Source organism: Mobula hypostoma, chromosome 7 (genome assembly GCF_963921235.1).
Source record: "Mobula hypostoma chromosome 7, sMobHyp1.1, whole genome shotgun sequence".
NCBI classification, from domain to species: Eukaryota; Metazoa; Chordata; class Chondrichthyes; order Myliobatiformes; family Myliobatidae; genus Mobula; species Mobula hypostoma.
The window spans coordinates 24,862,132-24,884,038 of record NC_086103.1 but is presented as its reverse complement, the minus strand read 5'-3'; the positions used below and the strand labels follow the sequence as shown (position 1 = coordinate 24,884,038).

Sequence of the window (21,907 nt, the reverse complement as noted above, 5' to 3'; positions counted from 1 at the left end):
TTTTTCTTAACCATTTCATTGAGTAACATGGTCTTCCTTTCCCATTAATATTATGCTCTGGCTTAGATCAAATATTTAATATCCTGTGCACATCTTCCCATCAAGCAATATGGCTATCTGCCTCTCATCATTTGGTTTACTGGCTTTACAGCTGACTTGATATACTATAATTCAGCTGATGAGACTTGACATAGTTCAAACAGAGGTGTCTGTCCCACTCCCATCTGGGAGGAAGCTAATAACATCCATGCCAGGACTAGCAGACTCAAAAACAGTTACTTTCCCCAAGCAGTAAGAATGATTAATACCTTCACCCACAAACTTCACCACCACTTTATTATTTCCTGTCAGTCACCTTATTTGTAGCCTAGCTTTACAGAAATACAATCAATCTACGCTTATCAGCTATCTTCTGCATTTATGTTGATTGTGTGTGTTTTTTTTAAAAAGTATTATTAGAACGTAGAAATCTGCAGCACATTACAGGCCCTTTGGTCCACAAACCAGAGGAGAAGAGGAGAAGATGGTGGCACGATGGCAGCGTGCGCGGCCACTTCAGTGGTGATGTCTGTTATCTGTCAAGTAGGGGACCATGCACAATTCCGATTTGGTGGAGACGGACGTGAGAGCACGGAGGAACCACTGGAAAACTTCTGAAATGCCCGCTTCGCTGCCGCTGCTACTGTGTGGTAACCAGAATTTCCGGAGCAGAAGGCCCCGAAATCCTCAGCTTTGCATGTTTTAAAGGCCGGGGCGAGGTCGAAGGCGCTCGGCAGGCTGTATCAGAGAGGCCAGTTGGAAGCTCAAAGTTTTCGGACGGATGGACTCAGTGTCGGCTGTGGTCGGCTGCTTCCAAGGCATCGGCAAGTTGACGGTGCCTGGAGGTTTATGGCAGGGAGTTTCTCCCTTTTGCCACCTGCTATCGGAGACTCGGGAGTCGATCGACTAGGGGACTTTTGAGACTTTATTTACCATGCCCACGGTTTGTTCTTCATCAAATTATGGTATTGCTTTGCACTGCTGTAACTATATGTTATAATTATGTGGTTCTGTCAGTGTTAGTCTTTGGCTTGTCCTGTTTTCTGTGATATCACTCCAGAGAAACATTGTATCATTTCTTAATGCATGTATGCATTTCTAAATGACAATAAAAGAGGACTGAGTGGTCTCGTAATCTTAACAAAAAACCATGTAACCTACTCTAGAAACTGCTTGGAATTTCCTTAGCACATAGCCCTTTATTTTTCTAAGTTCCATGTACCTATCTAAGAGGCTCTTAAAAGACCCTATTGTATGCACTTCCACCACCACCACCACTGCCAGTGCATTCCATGCATCCACCTGTGTGAAAAACTTACCCCTGACATCCCCTCGGTACCTATTTCCAAGCACCTTAAAACTATGCCCCCTCGTGCCAGCCATTTCAGCCCTGGGAAAAAACCTCTGGCTATCCACACGATCAATGGCCCTCATCATCTTATACAGCTCTGTCAGGTCACCTCTCATACTCCATCGCTCCACGGAGAAAACGGAAAGTTCACTCAACCTATTCTCATAAGGTACGCTCTCCAATCCAAGCAACATCCTTGTAAATCTCCCCTGGCACTCTCTCTATAGTATCCACAATTATTATTGTCTTCTTTTATCGTTTATGCATCTGATCCACTGTAACAATTATTTCGTCTGCCTTACACTTGTGTACAAGAAATTACATTAAATAATCTTGATGTCATAATTCTCAATCTGTCTCTAGCATTGCAGTGACCAATTCTCCCCTCACCACTTGGTATCTATATCTTTCATTTGTCTATTAGCAACACCATCTCACCTCAAAATTCAATAAAGTTCTGTCAATGCTGCACGCTATATCAATGAGTGTTTTATTCAAAGGCCACAGACACCACAAAATTATGCAATGCATGAGATTTAATACACATTGCACAAGAGAACAGGCGTTTTGTTCTGTAAGTCTTTCCTAGTGCATTCCATTCCAGTGGAGCATGCAGAGGTCAAGCAAGTTGTGGGTCAAAGGTCTAATAGAGAGGGTTTGTGGGTGGGGCAGAAGATGAAGAAGCCGGCCTTGAGGGACAGGAAGCATCACCATGGGGAGCGAAAGGCCTGCACTAGCTCTGCGCTAAAAAGCATGGAAGTCGCATATAGGTGCGCATTGACATCAATGTGCATCTCCAACCTGGACGTTTTACAACACAACCAGTCAGATTAGAACCATAGAACACTACAGCACAGAAAACAGGCTATTCGGCCCTTCTCGTCTGTGCTGAAACATTATTCCGCCAGTCCCATTGACCTGCATCCAGTCCATAACCCTCCAGACCTCTCCCATCCAATTTATTCTTAAAACTTAAGAGTGAGCCCGCACTTACGGCGTCAGATGGCAGCTCGTTCCACACTCCCACCACTCTCTGCATGAAGAAGTTCCCCCAATGTTCCCCCTAAACCTTTCCGCTTTCACCCTAAAGCCATGTCCTCTCGTACTTATCTCTCCTAATCTAAGTGGAAAGAGCTTATTCACATTTACTCTGTCTATACCCCTCATAATTTTGTAAACCTCTATCAAATCTCCCCTCAATCTTCTACGCCCCAAGGAATAAAGTCCTAACCTGTTCAGTCTTTCCCTGTAACTGAACTCCTGAAGACCTGGCAACATCCTATTAAATCTTCTCTGCACTCTTTCAATGTTACTGATCTCCTTCCTATAGGTAGGTGACCAAAACTGTACTGAATACTCCAAATTTGGCCTCACCAATGTCTTATACAACCTCCCCATAACATCCCAACTCCTATACTCAGTATTTTGATTTATGAATACCAGGATGCCCAAAGCTTTCTTTACAACCCCATCTACCTGTGACGCCACTTTCAGGGAATTATGTATCTGAACTCCCAGATCTCTCTGTTCCTCAGTGCCCTACCATTTACTATGTATGTTCTACTTTGATTTGTCCTTCCAAAATGCAACACCTCACACTTGTCTGCATTAAATTCCATCTGCCTTGTCTGGCCCATTTTTCCAGTTGGTCCAGATCCCTCTGCAAGCTTTGAAAGACTTCCTCGCTGTCCACAACATCTCCAATCTTAGTGTCAAACGTGCTGATCTAATTTACCACATTATTATCTAGATCATTGATATAGACAACAAACAACAATGATCCCAGCACAGATCCTCGAGACACACCACTACTCACAGGCCTCCAGTCTGATAAGCAATCATCCACTACCACTCTCTGTCTTCTCCCACACAGCCAATTTCGAATCCAGTTTACAACCTCTCCATGGATACCCAGTGTCTGAACCTTCTGAACTAACCTCCCCATGTGGGACCTAGTCAAAGACCTTACTAAAGTCCATGTAGACAACATCCACGAAAAACTCTACAAGATTAATTAAACATGATCTACCACACACCAAGCCATGTTGACTATCCATAATCAGCCCTTGCCTGTCCAAATACTTGTATATCCGATCTGTCAGAACACCTTCCAATAATTTACCTACCACTGATGTCAGGGTCACCAGCCTGTAATTATCTGGTTCACTTTTGGAGCCTTTCTTAAACAACCGAACAACATGAGCTACCCTCCAATCCTCCGGCACCATACCTGTGGCAAAGGACATTTTAAATATTTCTGCCAGGGCCCCTGCAATTTCTACACTGGTCTCTCTCAAGGTCTGAGGGAATATCATGTCAGGCCCGGGGGATTTATCTATCTTTATTCGATGTAAGGCAGCAAGCATTCCTCTTTAATCTCTGTGTGTTCCATGACATTGCTGCTTGTTTCCCTTCCTTCCATATATGCCAGTTTCCCGAGTAAATACCGTTGCAAAAAAATTGCTTAAGATCTCCCCCATCTCGTGAGACTCCACACATAGACAACCACTTTGATCTTCTAGGGGACCAATTTTGTCCTTTACTATCCTTTTACTCTTAATATACTTATAGAAACCCTTCGGGTTTACCTTCACATTATCTGCCAAAGCAACCTCATGTCTTCTTTTTGCCTTCCTGATTTCCTTCTTTAGTATTTTCTTACATTTTCTATACTCTTCAAGTACCTTATTTGTTCCTTGTTGCCTATACCTGCTATACACCTCTCTCTTTTTCTTAATCAGATTGCCAATATTCCTTAAAAATCAAGGCTCCCTGTGCCTGTTAACTTTGCCTTTAATCCTGGCAGGAACATGCAAACTCTGCACTCTCAAAAGTTTGCCTTTGAATGCCTTCCACATACTAGAAAACAACTTATCCCAATCCATTCTTCCTAGATCTTTTCTCATTTCCTCAAAATTGGCCCTTCTCCAATTTAGAACCTTAACTCGAGGACCAGACCTATCCTTATCCATAATTAACTTGAAACTAATGACACTATGGTAACTGGACCCAAAATGTTCACCTACACATACTTCTGACACCTAAATGGCTAACATCCAGCAATAGAAGAACTGAAGTTTCTTCCACAGTTAAATAAAGATTAAACCTGTTATATTTCGCCTTTAGTCCCTTCTATTCCTTGGCTTCCGAATTCATCCTTCTACCTGATAGGTGCATAATGTTGGATTAGTGTCTAAAGTATCTTTTTTTTCTTGCAGTTTAGCTTTATGTTCATATAATCCATAAATATTCAGTGGATTTTCAGTAATTTGTAGTATAGCTGGTTCTGCAATTCTGTAGTTTCTTTGTCTATAACCTTATTTCATGTCAGTTTAAGTAAATGAAGACTATCCTTGTTGTCTCATAGGCTGTTCTAGTGAAAAGAATTCCTATTCTATCCAGTTTGAGCTTGTTTTCAGTATAAAGATCAACCACAAGGCAAGGTTCTTTGTTCTCTTTCCTCCTTACATAAAGTAGAGTGAGTAGGTTACAGTTAGAGTTAGTTACCTGCTGCTGTGCTTTGCTGTTATTTCTTTGTTATGGACATCAAATAAAATGGTTGTAACCTCACAATTTGGGCCTCAGTCTTGACCTCCAAAGAACCTTCTGGACAATAGCTTCCCCGTATCCAACAATGAGGTGTAGAAACCTTGTATTTAACAGATGAGTTTCAATTTTCTTACCTGATCATTTAGATCTTCTGTTTTTGTCACCATAACACTCCCCTATTTTATCTTTGTTTCAGTTCACCTGTTTCTGAAACTCTCATCCAACCTCTGAACTTGATGACTCCAGCACTTTGCCTTTCCCTTTGTGTACTAGCCATAAATTTTAGACTAGACAAAACACAAGAAATCTTTCCCTAAAGCACATGTGCATCAAACCTCATTTAACAGTCACCACTGTGTTAACTGATCTACTGTATTAAAGCAATGCCTTAATTCTAAAATTCTCATCCTTCTTTTCAAAGCACTTCAAAGGACTTCTAAGGTATCTTTTTTTTAGGCATCCATTGGTCTCATGAGACCATGGATTTGCGCCTTGGTAGGTTTCCAGGGCGCAGACCTGGGCAAGGTTGCGTGGAAGACCAGCAGTTGCCCATGCTGCAAGTCTCCCCTCTCCACGCCACCGATGTTGTCCAAGGGAAGGGCATTAGGACCCATACAGCTTGGTACCGGTGTTGTCGCAGAACAATGTGGTTAAGTGCCTTGCTATTACATTCCAAATACAGCATCTTGACCTTTCCTAAATTTCCAGCCATCTGAGGGTGTACCTTCAGACACCAGGGCTGTAAATGCCTAGAATTTCCTACACAGTACCTCCCTTTGCTCTTGCAAGGGTGCTCTTTTGTATTTCCTTTCCCACTGATCATCAAATTTCCTTTTTCTGAATTGATAATGTATGTTGATACTAAGTGTCTTAGCTGGTTTTACTACATTAAAAACATAATGTGTTTTGAGATTATTGTAACATAATAAGGAAAATAAATGTAAAATGTGCAGCATAGTTAAAATTTTCATATTAACACTCTGTGTTGCACACCTGCATTAGATGGAGCTGCTGGCAAGATAATACGTGGAGGTCGTGACCGTGCAGTACCAGTCAACAAGGTAGATTTTGCTCGCCCTCTGGCTTTAGTTCTTCGCCGTAGTTGTAAAGCTTGTCTAGAAATACTGAAAGAGAGAAAAGAAGAAATAATATATTGGATTAACTGCATTCCTTTTGGAGCTCAACATGCCTACATGACATCTGGAATTGCAGTGACAATAAGTGAATTCCTTTACTATAAAGTATTTTTGAAAGGACTCATAATTGTTGGAAGTAGAAAATAATATACAATACTTGAAAAAATAATAATACATTAAATCAATATTATGCCAAAACACCAATAGATTTGTACAGCACCAAGCACAGGGAAGTGAGGAGATGATAACCTTTGGAATTTCCGTTCTCTGGATGGAAGCTTAATTCAAAAATGCTATTTATGTAGCAGTGGTGCAGGGTCTGGAAGCTAAGTGGGAAAAGCATAAACCTCGCAATTGTGTGGTTTGAGACATTTGTGGTAAACGTAGAATGGAATAGAAACAATAAAGGCTGAGATCTACGGGTATGTACTGAGGGAAGAGGGGGAAGGTAAAATCCCACTGTTTTAAATCTACTGTACAGTTCCTTTGTATAATGACTCTTGACCTCACAAGCTACCTCATAATGAGTAACACACACAAAATGTTGGGGGAGCTCGGCAAGTCAGGCGGCATTTATGGAGAGGAATAAAGAACCGACATTTTGGATCAACACCTTTCATCAGGACTGGTGAAGGATCTCAACCTGAAATGTCGGCTCTTTATTCCTCTCCATAGATGCTGCACAACCAGTTCAGATCCTCCAACATTTTGTGAGTGTTACTTTAGATTTCCAGCACCTTCAGAGTCTCTTCTGTTGATGGCTTGCTGTCCCTTCATGACTTTGAACCTTATTGTCTACCTGCACTGCACTTTCTCAGTAACAATTACACTTTATTCTACATTCTGTCATTGGTTTATTATTGTCATGTGTACTGAGTTGCAATGAAAAGTTTGTCTTGCTCAGCATTCACAGAGGTCAATTCAATTCCAGTGCAGTGCACAGAGGTACAGTAATACCAGGTAAGACAATTTACCAATTGTTCATAAACACAAAATGATCCAGATCAATTCTGATCCATGTTTTATTGCAGTAGAGTGTGAGGTACTTCACAGAATGTTTGTGTATATTGTATTTTTAACCACACTATAATAAAACCTCAGATGACAGCTCACAGAATCTCCACTGAATCAGAAAAATATATAACATGTAAGGTAAATTTTCAGTCAATCTACGACTCTAAAGAAGAGCAATCCAGTTTGATCTATTGTTGTGCTCTTTCCCTATTGCCTTAAATTATTTGTCCTTACCCACCAGTTTCTGACTTGTGCTTATGGTAACAATTTCTGTCTGGATTCCTTGATGTTAAATACCATCAAGAGTTACCCAAGCAATATCCTTTATTCAGAGGAGAATAACTACCAACTTCTCCAGCCTAACTATGCAGTATAACAAAAGTCCCTTATCCTTGGAATCATTTTAGAAAAATTCTCTCTAAAGCCTCTACATTGTTCCTAAAGTACAAAAACCAAAACTGTGTAAACTACACCAGAGGTGGCTAAACAAGCATTTTTTAAAAGGTGGATAGGTCATCTGTTGCAGATGGAATGCATCTTAGATTGCCAAGAGAAGTAAAACAGGAAACTGCAGAGACCTTGACCATAATCTTCCTAACATTATAAGTTTAGCATTGGTCTTCCAGAACTGAAAAATTGCAAACATAACTTATTCAAAAATAAAAGGTTACAAATATATACCCGGTAACTTATCCTAAAAACCAAAACTGGGTAAAGTACACTAACGGTGGCTAAACAAGCATTTTTTAAAAGGTGGATAGGTCATCTGTTGCAGATGGAATGCATCATAGATTGCCAAGAGAAGTAAAACAGGAAACTGCAGAGACCTTGACCATAAGTTCAGCATTGGTCTTCAAGAACTGGAAAATTACAAACATAACTTATTCAAAAATAAAAGGTTACAAATATATACCCAGTAACTTATCCTTGGTGATGGGGGAAGGGTTCTGGCTATATTAATCAGAATTAGCAGTCACATGGATAACAAAGGTCTGGTACCAACATCAATTTGTTAAAGGCAACTCTTATCCAACTAACTAAATGAAGGTTTTTGATTAAGTTACAGAAAATGTTAATGAGGGAAATCCAGTAGAAGAGAACTTCAATAAGGCTTACTGGCAGTCATAATCAAGGAGAAGTACATGTCAGAAGTTTATGAGTAATTAATCAAAAAGACAAATAAAAAAAACATTAAAACTAAACACGAGGTAAGCAGCAGATGCTGGAAGTTCAAGCAACACCTATCAAAGTTGCTGGTGAACGCAGCGGGCCAGGCAGCATCTATTGGAAGAAGTACAGTCGACATTTCGGGCCGAGACCCTTCGTCCTGATGTGTGTTTGATGTGTGTTGCTTAAAACTAAACACAAATTCAAATATTTTAAACATTCGGTAACAATTAAATACACTAACTAAAGAAAATTACCACCTACCTTCCTAAACAGTTGTTCCTGGTGTAGGTTTGGTAAGCAGATTCCCAGCCTTTTATGGTCTTCCACTTGACCCTATAAAGAGTTTAACAGCATCGCACAGTTGTACTGAAAGCAGTGTTCAGCTGTGCAGAAGTTCAGGACTTCTACCTTCGTTTGGGTGGTCCAAACGACCACACTATTATGAAGGCAAAAGCCAGCAATATAGAGTGGAACTGTCAGCTTTTAGGCAAAACATCTGCATTGTAATTGTTTGGATTGATGATACAATTTAGGTTAAAGGAGGAGACTGCAGTATTGAGACTGGCACAAGTCAGCAAGTGATCTGATTGCCACCAAAAGCACTCATCGCAATAAAAGCATTGATTCCATGCTTTACAAAGAGAAACTTCATAAATATCTAAAAATTTATAAACATATATAAATGTGATAAAATTTTTGTATCATTTCTGCTCTTGGAACCCTGAAAGTGATCTTTATTCCTAAAACTCATTCAGTTTATTCCTGTTGGCAAGTATACTCTGTAATGTCAGAGTTTACATACAGCTGAGTATCATGCCAATATTTATATTCTAAGGATCATCAGAGAAGAGAGGACTCATGTGAAGGGTAGCCGCATATTCAATTACAAGAACACACTATGAATTTATGTTTAAAGTGTCCTATAGTAAATTGTGATTCCAAACCAACTATTAGGTTCCTTATATTTTTATAACTGAAATTTTTCTAAATCATTAGAAAGAAAAATAAGTGCTAACAATTCCTAAATATTTTAGAATATATTTATGTAGAGAATAAATTATGGATAAAGCTTTTGAAAGCTTAAAGTGTTTGCATTTGTATTGATAAAATTCTCTGACAACTCTTTGCAAATGTCAAGTTATGTAAATACATAATGTGTATCCAGGATTTGATTTTGTTTAGTTCTGTCGCAAGCTGATAAACAAAAGACTCTCTTTTAGCAATAGAATTAAGACCATTACATTTCTCAATGTAAATCATTTGGCACAATGTTATACTCTTAAATCCATAATGTTATACTTGATTGCAAACAATTTTATGTGGAAATCAAGTTCAGAAATGAATGTTAATCATTTTGCAAAAAAAAAACAACCAACCTTGATCCTGGTCTTGCAATCTTAACTCCATTGGATTTACTGATGACTGTGTTACTTTTATTTGATGCTTGGTGATTTGGGGCCTCTATGTCTTTCATGGCATCTTCAGAGTGTACTTCCACTATATGGTCGACAGCAGCTAATGAATTACAAAGTCGTATTGGAAGGGGCCCGTCTTCATTCTGCAAAGTCGGTACTGGTGCCCCTGAATCACCTGGCTCAACGTGTACAGTCTGCTGCCAACTAGCTTGTATTAGCTGTTGCTCCTCTTCTCTGTGATCTTCTGAAGCTACGTTTAGAAGTTGAGTTACTGCCTGTGAACTTTCCAAACTGGACTGGGCTGTGTCCTTTGTACATACAGTCACATCTATAGATTCCTGTCCATTTACAAAAACAGTAAGGAATAACAAATTTTGTGAGACAAAATCATTGATAACTGTACACTTTACTTTTCCTAGGTCAAACGATATGCTGAGAAAGTTTGCAAGAATATATATATATATAGATATAGATATAGATATAGATATAGATATAGAGAGAGAGAGAGAGAGATATAGATATATATATATAGATATATATATATATATATATATAGATATATACACACATACATATATAAGAATTCTGCTCTATTAATTTAAAAGAGGAAGCTTAGTAAACTGAAAAGGCAAATTCAGTATCTTCCAAATAAAATTTCTTACTGGGTAGTAATGCATATCTAATAATATTGATAAATTACAGGATTATGAAGATACATGTTAACAAAAGATTTTTCTTAAATGACATTCATTTTAACTTCATTTATTATATTTAAATAAGGAAGGATATTGAACAAATTTACATAGGTTGGGAATTTTAAAACTCATTGTTTTTTGCAAGATTATCTAATTTTCCAACAACCCTCCCTATCAAGTGAAATCCTGCAAAAGCAAAAGATATGTTTCATGCTTTTAAGAGCTCCAGAGCCTTTGCTCCATTTCAATTGTATTCAATATTAATTTTGCATTTTGAAATTTATTTTTAAATGCCCAAATTTTTTGAGTATTTAAAAATATTCAATTCATTTATTCAGTTCGATCTCTCCCATTGGCGTGAATGATTTATATAAAACTTTTAAGCAATAATTGTATATTTTGAAAACTGGAAGACCTTCCTCTTGCAGCCTACAAATTCCTGTTTTCAATGAACCATAATTCATGTGGTAATTAAAAGAAAAAGAGAAAACATTTTACAGAAAAACAGAAAGATAGGCATGCAGACAACATACCTTGCTCTGCTTCTCTTGATTACATTCCACATGCACATTTAACACCTGTGGTTGTTTACCCTGTTATAAACAAATTAAAAGATTGTTGATCCACAAGTAATAAGTAGGTTTATTAAAATAGCAAGTTATTTAACCTTTCAGATGTTGCCTCAACATTTCCTTTAAAGGTTCATAAAGCAAGAAATAAGAGCATTTTTCTCAAGCTTAATTTATAACCACAGATAATAACTATACACATCAATACTCTTCCTTCAATGAAAGTAGTTCAAACAACTGAGCTGAAGGCTCAAAAGTACTTCATATATCACTCAGGAAGTTCTATAATATATGGCACAGAACCAGTCAGAAAATTATCTTTATCAAAACAATAAATTAATCTATCTTCAAAAAGTATATTCAGTTTACTAAATAATGAAGTGAACTTTTGGCTTTGTTAGATGTTCCTAATGGCCTTATTGGAGCTAAGCTCGACTTAATCAATATGCTGCTAAATTACCTTTGGAATCCATTTCCCTCCTAGCCACTTCCCACAATTTGGGCACTGTGGAGGTTTGTGCCTTGTGACGTAGGTAAATAAGCAAGATGGATTTGGACAACTGCCATGGCCCCTTCGTGTATACGTTGTCTTCTGGGCGAAGATAGACTGCTCAAAATATTAGAATTTGAAACACCATTAAAATCATGGCATATTCCCAACAATCTTATCTCTAAAGACAGAAATTTGAAAAAGTTAATAGTGTCTGCATACTTTATAGTCCTGTTTCTCTGAAGATTTTAAAGAAAACAGTCTCTGTGTAAAAGCTTCTCATTTTCTCAATTTTCCTCATGATATGGAAAGAGACCTTGTGATTTATCAAATCTATGCTGGCTCTCAAAGCACATCCATCCATTATGTTCCTTCACTCATCTCTCTGCAGACTTCTCTCTCACATGTCTGTTAATTCCACCATGATAGTCACTTACAGGCATCTAACTAGCAATTTAAAGTCCATCTTGACAGCAATTAAAATTCCCTGACTTCATCGCATCATCATCGAGGACTGACATAGTCATTCTGTCAGAAACCTTGAAGCAGGTAGGTGGTCATGGTAGAATTGACAGTGCCTTGGAGGCACTGCATAATATAAACATATTTAAAATTCTTTGACCCAATATTAAAATCAAGGAGAGTTAACAACTGGAATAACTACTACTTTTGGCCCAGAAGCTGAAATACTTGAGAAATTGCAGAAGTATTTGAGGAAAAGTATTCCAGATTGAGAAGGCATTCAAGTGCAAGAAAGCCAAATACCAGGAGCTGGTAGTGCAGTGGCAGAGATGGGGACGGAGGGGATGATGCGAGCTTATAGGGGTGGGGTGTAGCGGTTTTGCCAGCTGCTCACTCTGCAAAACCTATTCTCTTCTTGGCATCACAGGGTCTGCAAAGTAAAGAACCATCAGGACTGTCACATAGGCTGCTGAGTGAGCCTCCAGATGGCTGTGGATCAAGAGGTGTGACCTGTGGACCACTGTTGCTGGGATGTAAACTGGGGTCTGATCAATCCTGGCTGAGTCGCCAGGGTGAGGGTGTCTGATATTGAAATTCCCAAGTCACCCGATGAACCCAGGTTACATCACTGATGAGGTGTCCCAGCACATCCTAGGATGTATCTCTGCATCACAATAACTAATTAGCTGACCAACTCACGTCTTTGGAATGCAGGAAGAAAACTAACCATGAGGAAAATCTTAGCAGCCACAGAGAGAATGTGCAAACTCTACACAGACTGCATCTGAGATCAGTATCTAAACTGGGTTTTTTCGAACAGTGAAGCAGCAATGCTAACTGCGGTGTCTATCATTATCGACCCCCACCATCCAGGACATGTCCTCTTCTCATTGTTACCATCAGGAAGGAGGTACAGAAGCCTGAAGGCACACACGCTTAACAATTTAGGAACAGTTTCTTCCCCTCTGCCATCCAATTTCTGAACGAACATTGAACCCATGAACATAACAGTAGTGAAGTAATAAGTATCTAAAACAGAACTAGGTGATTATGCTACAAGAACACTTCAGCATTCAATGAGATCAAGACTCTGTGTCTGAGTTCCATATGCCTGGCCCTGTGCTACATCCTTAGCACTTTTGATAAATCAAGAAAGTTTGCAGCATTAAAATAAACAAATGACAAGTCTCAATTGGCATTTCAGACGAGCTCCAAACTTCAACCATTCCTTGTGAGAAGAAATGTGTTTCAACTTATATCCCAAAAGGCTCAGAACCAAGATTTAGATTATCTCTCCAATCCAAATGATTTTGTTAATAGTTACAGACAAGTAAAGGGAACCCATATGCTTTTCCTCAAATACTTCTGAAATTTCTCAAAGCATTTCTGCTCCAGAAGCCAAAAGATTTAGTTGTTCCAGTTAATTTTCCTCGGGTTTGATATACAGTGGCATGCAAAAGTTTGGGCACCCTTGATCAAAATTTCTGTTACTGTGAATAGCTAAGCGAGTAAAAGATTAACTGATTTCCTAAAGGCATAAAGTTAAAGATGACACATTTCTTTAATATTTTAAGAAAACATTTTTATTTCCATCTTTTATAGTTTCAAAATAACAAAAAAGGAAAACTGCCCAAAGCAAAAGTTTGGGCACCCTGCATGGCAGTACTTAGTAACACCCCCTTTGGCAAGTATCACAGCTTGTAAACGTTTTTTGTAGCCAGCTAAGAGTCTTTCAATTCTTGTTTAGGGTATTTTCACCCATTCTTCCTTGCAAAAGGCTTCTAGTTCTGTGAGATTCTTGGGCCGTCTTGCATGCACTGCTCTTTTGAGGTCTATCCACAGATTTTCGATGATGTTTAGGTCAGGAGATTGTGAGGGCCATGGCAAGACCTTCAGCTTGCACCTCTTGAGGTAGTCCATTGTGGACTTTGAGGCATGTTTAGTTTCATTATCCTGTTGTAGAAGCCATCCTCTTTTCATCTTCAGCTTTTTTACAGACAGTGTGATGTTTGCTTCTAGAATTTGCTGGTATTTAATTGAATACATTCTTCCCTCTACCAGCGAAATGTTCCCCGTGCCACTGGCTGCAACATAAACCCAAAGCATGATTGATCCACCCCCGCGCTTAACAGTTGGAGAGGGGTTCTTTTCATGAAATTCTGCCCCCTTTTTTCTCCAAACATACCTTTGCTCATTACAGCCAAAAAGTTCTATTCAAAAGGTTCAAAGGAACATCTAAACAAGCCTGATGCATTTTGGAAACAAGTCCTGTGGACTGATGAAGGTAAAATAGAACTTTTTGGCCGCACTGAGCAAAAGTATGTTTGGAGAAAAAAAGGGTGCAGAATTTTCATGAAAAGAACCCTTCTCCAACTGTTAAGCACGGGGGTGGATCGATCATGCTTTGGGCTTGTGTTGCAGCCAGTGGCACGGGGAACATTTACTGGCAGAGGAAAGAATTAATTCAATTAAATACCAACAAATTCTGGAAGCAAACATCACACCATCAAACCTCAAAATCCACAATGGACTACCTCAAGAGGCGCAAGATGAAGGTTTTGCCATGGCCCTCACAATCCCCTGACCTAAACATCATCGAGAATCTGTGGATAGACCTCAAAAGAGCAGTGCATGCAAGGCGGCCCAAGAATCTCATAGAACTAGAAGCCTTTTGCAAGGAAGAATGGGCAAAAATACCCCAAACAAGAATTGAAAGACTCTTAGCTCGCTACAAAAAGCGTTTACAAGCTGTGATACTGTACTTGCGAAAGGGGGTGTTACTAAGTACTGACTATGCAGGGTGCCCAAACTTTTGCTTCAGGCCCTTTTCCTTTTTTGTTATTTTGAAACTGTAAAAGATGGAAATAAAAAAGTTTTCTTGCTTAAAATATTAAAGAAAAGTGTCATCTTTAACTTTATGCCTTTTGGAAATCAGTTCATCTTTTACTCGCTAGCTATTCACAGTAACAGAAATTTTGACCGGGGTGCCCAAACTTTTGCATGCCACTGTAGGATCAGACAAAGAATTTTAAATATGTTTCTATTATGCAATTCATAGTATTTAACTTGACACATTAAATCAAAGAAGAAAAGTGAAATTCAGCACAGGTTAGAGCGTAGAAATCATGAGTACAGAGGAAGCTGGGGAAAATAACTTCAATTCTTTCTAAAAGCAGTGCACGCAAGGGCTGCAATATTTGGTCCTGCTGAAAGACTGGCATGACCTAGCTAGAATGTGGTTAACCAATCAGAGCACAGAAAAATTAACCCGCCCCTTGCCCTGCACAATCTACATGGTTAAATGTAATTTACTACAGGAAGTAGCTCGTTATTGAGGTTTCCATTTGTATTTGATTCCTTCTAGTATGAACAGCTTGACCAAAAGGGAAATCATTATCACTTTTTAACATATTACAAGGTGATGTTTGATCCAATAGATAAATTACCACAAATAAAGCTATTTATAAACTTCCAGGTAATATAAATCACCAATTATTAATACACTCAGTGGCCACTTTATTTGGTACCTCCTGTACCTAATAAAGTGGCCACTAAGCAGATGTTCATGGTCTTCTGCAACTGTAGCCCGTCTACTTCAAGGTTTGATGTGTTGCACATTCAGAGATGCTCTTCTGCACACCGCTGTTGTAACACGTGGTTATAAGAGTTACAGTCACCTTCCTGTCAGCTTGAACCAGTCTAGCCATTCTCTTCTGACATCTCTCATCAACAAGGCATCTTTACCCACAGATCTGCCACTCACTGGATGGTTTTTTTGTTCATTACACCATTCTCTGTACTTTCGAGACTGTCGTGTTAAGCTCAAGAGACCAGCAGTTTCTGAGATACTCAAATCACCCCATGTGCACCAATAATCATTCCATGCTCAAAGTCACTTCGATCATATTCTGTCCCTATTCTGATGTTTGGTCTGAACAATAACTGAACTTCTCACCATATCGGCATGCTATTAGGCATTGAATTGCTGCTATACAATTGGCTGATTAAATATTTGCATTAATGAGCAAGTGTATCTAATAAAATGGCCACAGGGTGAATATTATAGATTCACAGTAAAAAAAAGTGAGAACCTTGTTCATCTGCAGGAACTAATGGAAGAGCAAAACTATTTTATGATCTTAAATTGTTATACTTTCATCCGCAGCAAACAATCTGCTCTCAATGGTATTGGTAAAAGTGACCACAGCAGTTCTTACAAAATCCCACCTTCACACTGACAACAGACCCAACATGTTCTGTTGCACTAGCATCAAGGGAAATACATTCAGATTAGATCAGTGTTGAAGATTGGGCATTCATGATGTGTACTGACCCACCATCAGCAGGTGAATTGTATTCTTCAACAATATTATCTCATAGACTGGCATATTCTCATAGGGTAGGTCTGTCTGGTCGAAAGGAGATCATGTGATCCAGGGTAAACTCACCAATTGGATTCAAAGTTGATATCATGGAAGAAGCCAAAGGGAGGGTTGTGGAGACCAGTTTTTTTAAGACTAGAGGCCTGTGACCAAAGGTGTGCTACAGTGCTGAGTCCCAAGTTGTTTGTCAACAAGTTTGCAGATAATACCAAAACTGATTTTGTGTTGGGTGAAGATTGTCTAAGATTTCAACAGAATCTAGATTAACTAGGAAAATTAGGCAAAGGAATGCCAGGTAGAGCTCAAGTCAGCATGGATGGGTTGGACTAAACAGCCCGTTTCTGTGCTGTGTGATTTTATGACAAGTTGCAAAGTGATACATTTAGGGCAGGATTTACATAGTGAATAACAGGTCCCTGGAGAGTATTGTAGGACAGAAATCTAGGAGCACAGGTTGAAGGTGTTACCCTCCAGGACCTTCAAGCAAAAGAGTAACAGACCCATGATACATTCAGCCCCGAGCTGTAAAACATATAGGCATTCCTTCATCCTGGTGCTAAAATATGGAATTTCTGACCTAAGAACACAGCGGGTATAACAATAAAACAAAGCTACTGGAGTTTATTCAAGCCCCTTGTTAAAACCCCTGTTCAGTTTGCTGTTCAATAGCTCCACACCATCTTCAAGACCATGAGGAATAAGGATTAAATTGCAATTTTGCCAGGAGTAACTTCATCACATTACTGATTAAAAAACAATATAGATTGATCAAGCTATGGTATTGTAAGTTCCATCCTACCTTTTTAGCTGGAACAGCTGCTGACTGCTTACTTGTCAATGGCAACATTAAGAACTGGGTAGCTGATGGTGTCACACTTTCTGTTGAATCCTAAAGAAGATGCATTCATGCCATTATTTCATAGTGTACAAATAGGGATCATTGAGGTTAGAAAACATTATTTCTTTCTTTCTTTTCCAATCTTTTTATTAATATCAAAATATTAAACATAACATAGAATTAATACAAACCGATTGGATTACATTGTTAATGATTAGCATATATAAATATAACCTCAGTTAACACATAGATATTAAACCTCCCAAAATCTTACAAGATACAAATATAAGAAAAAAAAGTATCATGAAAAAAGAAAAGAAAAAAAAACAAAATACCCCAAAAAGAAAACTAATCTAAACAATACTAGTTAACTAAAGAAAAGAAAAAGACATGGGCTGTTGTGTTACGTCAAATAGGACCATGAGTGTCATTAACTCTGCTCCTCTCTCCAAATATTTAAAAGTAATAGAATAGGTTTGGAAAAGGTCAAATTACATCATATGGAAGTGTTGAGTAAATGGCCTCCAAGTCTTTTCGAATTTAATAGAAGTATCATAAATGACACTTCTAATTTTTTTCAAAATTTAAATACAACATAGTTTGACAGAACCAATGAAATGTAGAGGGAGGATTAATCTCTTTCCAATTCAGCAAAATGGATCTTCCAGGCATTAATCTAACAAATGCAATTATCCGACAAGCTGAAGAGGTTAAATGATTTGGTTCTATTATTGGTAAACCAAAAATTGCAATAATAGGGTGAGATTGTAAATTAATATTCAGAACAGTTGAAATAATATCAAAGATATCTTTACAGTATTTTTTCCAAAAAGGACGTGACCAAAACACGAGTTAAAGAAGCAATTTCAGAGTGACAGCTATCACATATCGGATTTCTATGAGAGTAATAACAGCTAGTTTATCTTTAGACATATGGGCCATATGTACTACTTTAAACTGTACTCGCACATGTTTAGCATATATAGAGGAAGAATTAACTAATTGAAGAATTTTTTCCCATTTTTCAATAGGTAAAGTAATCTTAAGTTCCCTTTCCCAATCATTCTTAACTTTATTAGATAAGTCTGGATGTATTTTCATAATTATATTATAAATAGCTGCTATTACACCTTTCTGGCATGGATTTAAATCTAAAAATTTTTCCAAAATATCCATTGGATATAGATTCCGAAAGGTAGGAAGAACAGTATTTAAAAAGTTTCTAATCTTATTCATTAGATTAAGCTTATTAAAAATCGTTATTCATTTTTTAAAATAAGGAGATTAATGAATATTGTTTATACCCCTTCACTTAGAACTCCAGAATGTGTCATTTCATTGGATGCTGAGAAAGCCTTTGACAGAGTTGAATGGCCATATTTATTTAGTGTGCTTGAGAAATTTAATTTTAGTCCGATATTTATATCTTGGATTAAATTGATATATCCCTGTAGCTTCGGTTTTTACTAATAATCAAAGATCTCCCTTTTTTCAGTTATTTCGGGGTACTAGGCAGGGATGTCCTCTTAGTCCATTATTATTTGATATTGCACTAGAACCTTTAGCAATTGCTATTCGAGATTCACCAAAAATTCTTGGTATTATCCGTGGGAATGAGATACATAAGTTATCACTATATGCAGACGATTTGTTATTATATATTTCCAATCCTGAGAAATCCATTCCTGCAGTTTTATCCTTGTTGGCTCAGTTTAGTAATTTCTCTGGTTATAAATTGAACCTCAATAAGAGTGAACTTTTTCTGTTAAATATGCAGGTTCCAATTTATGGATGTTTACCATTTAGATTGGTTACCAACTATTTTACTTATTTGGGGGTTAAAATTACTAAAAATCACAAGGATTTATTTAAGGCTAATTTTTTTTACCTTTAATTGATCAAATTAAACATCTGTTTACTAAATGGTCACCAATGTCTTTGTCATTGATAGGTCAGATCAATGGTATCAAGATGATTATTTTAGCTAAATTCTTATATTTATTTCAAGCGGTGCCAATTTTTATTCTGAAATCCTTTTTTGATAATGTCGATTCTAAAATTTCTTCATATATACGGCAGAACAAAAATCCTAGGTTAGGTAAAAGATATTCACAGAAGTCTGAAAAGGAGAGTGGTCTGGCATTGCCGAACTTTAGATTTTACTATTGGGTAATTAATATTCGATATTTAAAATTTTGGACATGGGGCTAGGACATAATTTCAAGTCCACATTGGGTAAATCTTGAATGTAAATCTGTACAAGGGTTTTCACTGGGTTCTATTTTAGGGACTTTGCTTCCCTTTGTTCTTTCTAAATTACATAAACAAATGGATAATCCAATAGTTAAATATACTTTACGAATATGGTTCCAATTTCAGACAATTTTTTGGGTTGAATCAATTTATTCTAGTAAGCCCTATTTATATCTAATTTTTTTTCAACCCTCTATTATGGATCAAGCCTATTTGGTTTGGAAAACCAAAGGTATATTACGATTTTGTGATCTATTTTTGGATAATTGTTTCATGTCCTTTGAACAATTATCTAATAAATATAATTTGCCTAGATCCCATTTCTTTAGATATTTACAGATTAGAAAACTTAATTTCTATCTTAAATTTAGTGTCACACATCAATAAAAATAGTCTTCCTAAATTTGCCTCAATCCTTCAAATTCCCTGTTGCTTTCTGATCCAAAGAATTCACAGGTAACAAACTAGTAATGTCAAAATACATTGCACTCTTAATTTATATTGCAAAAAAAAGCAGTGTCAGCCTTTCTCCAAGCCCAATATACCAGCTATAACACCAAAACTCAGTTTCATGTATATTTACTAAACACTTTTATTGAGATTGTTACTGAAGAAAAAAATTCACTTGTTGACTCATCAATAATGAACAGAATCAGGACCGGACACCTTGAAAGAGACGAGATAATTCCATTGGTCATTTCCAATTTTCGGAATCAATGTAATACAAGGCACAATGTTTATCATAGGTGAACAAACTTGTATTTACCCAACATCTTTTGATATCTTAAGAGGATCCCGAAGTAGTTGAAAGTCATTAAAAAGATTCCCAACCTTTTTTTATGCCATGGAGCAATACCATTAAGCAAGGGGTCTGTGGACCTCTGCATTAAAATACATTTGAGGGTTTGCTGTTAGATTGTCAGTGATGGAAGAGTGAGACATAAGTCTTTTTAGTTGAAGAGTGTGATAGAGTTAGGGCCAAGGTTGTCTGGATGACACGATTCATTTTGGTGCCATCTAATGGTGGAAATAAATATTTTTTTATTCATAATACTCTGGTGGAGTACAAATAAAGGAAGATGGGAAAAAACATCAGTTGCTATTGATGTAATAAGAAATAAGAAATAAATAAGTCAACAGATCAGTTCATAACTGTGCAGGGAGTAAAACAATCTAGGCGTTACAGAGAATTACCTTGTACAACAGCTGACATGTTCACAAGGTTGCAGTTTGTCTCGAAGAGGAACACGTGTTGTCCCCCAAGTTTACTTTGGGCTTTGTTGTAACAGTGTAGGAGCACAAAGATAGAGGGATCCAGAGAGTGGGATGGTAAATCACAGCAAAAGACAAAATTGTGGGTTGACTCCATTCTGATCTCCTATTCTTTGGCCTCCTATGCTGTTCCAGTGAAGGCCAACACAAATTCAAGGATTAGAATCTCATTTTGGTGCAAGCGCTTTGCAGCCCTCAGAACTCAGCTTCAGACAAATTAGCCTTTCCTGTTCGCATCATCGCTGGCCAATTCTGATTCAAGATAGCCACACGCAACATTTATCTTTTTCCTTCCCATCAGAACTAAATCCAGCATTCTCTGATACTTCAGACCTCCAGTAACTGCTGTGTCCCCGTATCTCACTGTTCCAGCATGTTTTCTATTTGCTAGCAGCTGCCTTCAGTTGTCTTCCTCTATTCAACATCCGTCAGACAGATCTGCTATGATTAACTAGCATTGTTCCTTCCCTTAGATAGGACCGCATCATCTTGACAACCTTATCTTCACCATTTCACAGATGTTCCTTCTATTCTCTCCACCTCTTACCATCTCTGCAATTTAAAAACAAGCAGCTCTTCCATATTCTCACTTGCGTTATGATGAAAGGTTATTGACCTGAAACATGAACTCTATCTTTCTCCACAGGTTTGGACAGATCTGCTGAACGTATTCTGTTTTTACTTTGAAGTGCATTGTTGTTCTATGGTTGGAAAATGCCAAGTAGAAAATGGTTGGTGCATGACACTGCAAACAGCAACGTGTTTGACACAGAACTTTGCATCATGGAATTCCACCCAAGGGGTTTCAGTTTATTTACTGAATTGTAAACAAGATTATGAACTCTCAAAAATCTGACCCACCAACTCATCACCAGTACCAGCGAGTGTAAATGCAGAAAGAGCATATAGGAATAGAATCAAGAGAAACAGATTTACAACATCAGGAAAAAGTGGTTAATTACAAACACAAGAGATTCTGCGAATGCTGGAAATCCAGAATAACACATACAAATGCTGGAGAAACTCAACAGGTCAGATAGTATCCATGAAGAGGAAAGAACAGCCAATGTTTTGAACAAAGAGCCTTCATCAGGACTGGAAAGGAAGGAGGAAGAAGCTAGAATAAGGTGAAATGAGGTGGGGGGGGGAGGGAAGAAGTACAATCTCGAATGTGGTAGGTGAAGCCAGGTGGACGGATGAGGAAAGGAATGAATTGAGAAGATGGGAGGTGATAGGTGGAAAGGTAAATGGCTGAAGAAGAAAGTGGTTAAT

General features: G+C 37.9%; 1 protein-coding gene across 3 annotated transcripts in view; it reads right to left on the bottom strand.

Moving 5' to 3' along the window:
* hmgxb3 (HMG box domain containing 3) overlaps nt 1-21,907 on the bottom strand; it is a 99,997-nt gene that overhangs the window by 57,870 nt on the left and 20,220 nt on the right. For 2 of the 3 annotated variants that reach the window (XM_063053168.1, XM_063053166.1), the window contains exons 5-9: nt 17,072-17,161; nt 11,399-11,548; nt 10,903-10,962; nt 9,636-10,012; nt 5,933-6,063 (exon numbers count right to left, since the gene is read on the bottom strand). In XM_063053168.1, coding sequence (XP_062909238.1) covers nt 5,933-6,063; nt 9,636-10,012; nt 10,903-10,962; nt 11,399-11,548; nt 17,072-17,161 — 808 coding nt within the window. The remainder of the gene's footprint in view (nt 1-5,932; nt 6,064-9,635; nt 10,013-10,902; nt 10,963-11,398; nt 11,549-17,071; nt 17,162-21,907) is intronic. The other variant, XM_063053167.1, reaches the window with a different exon arrangement.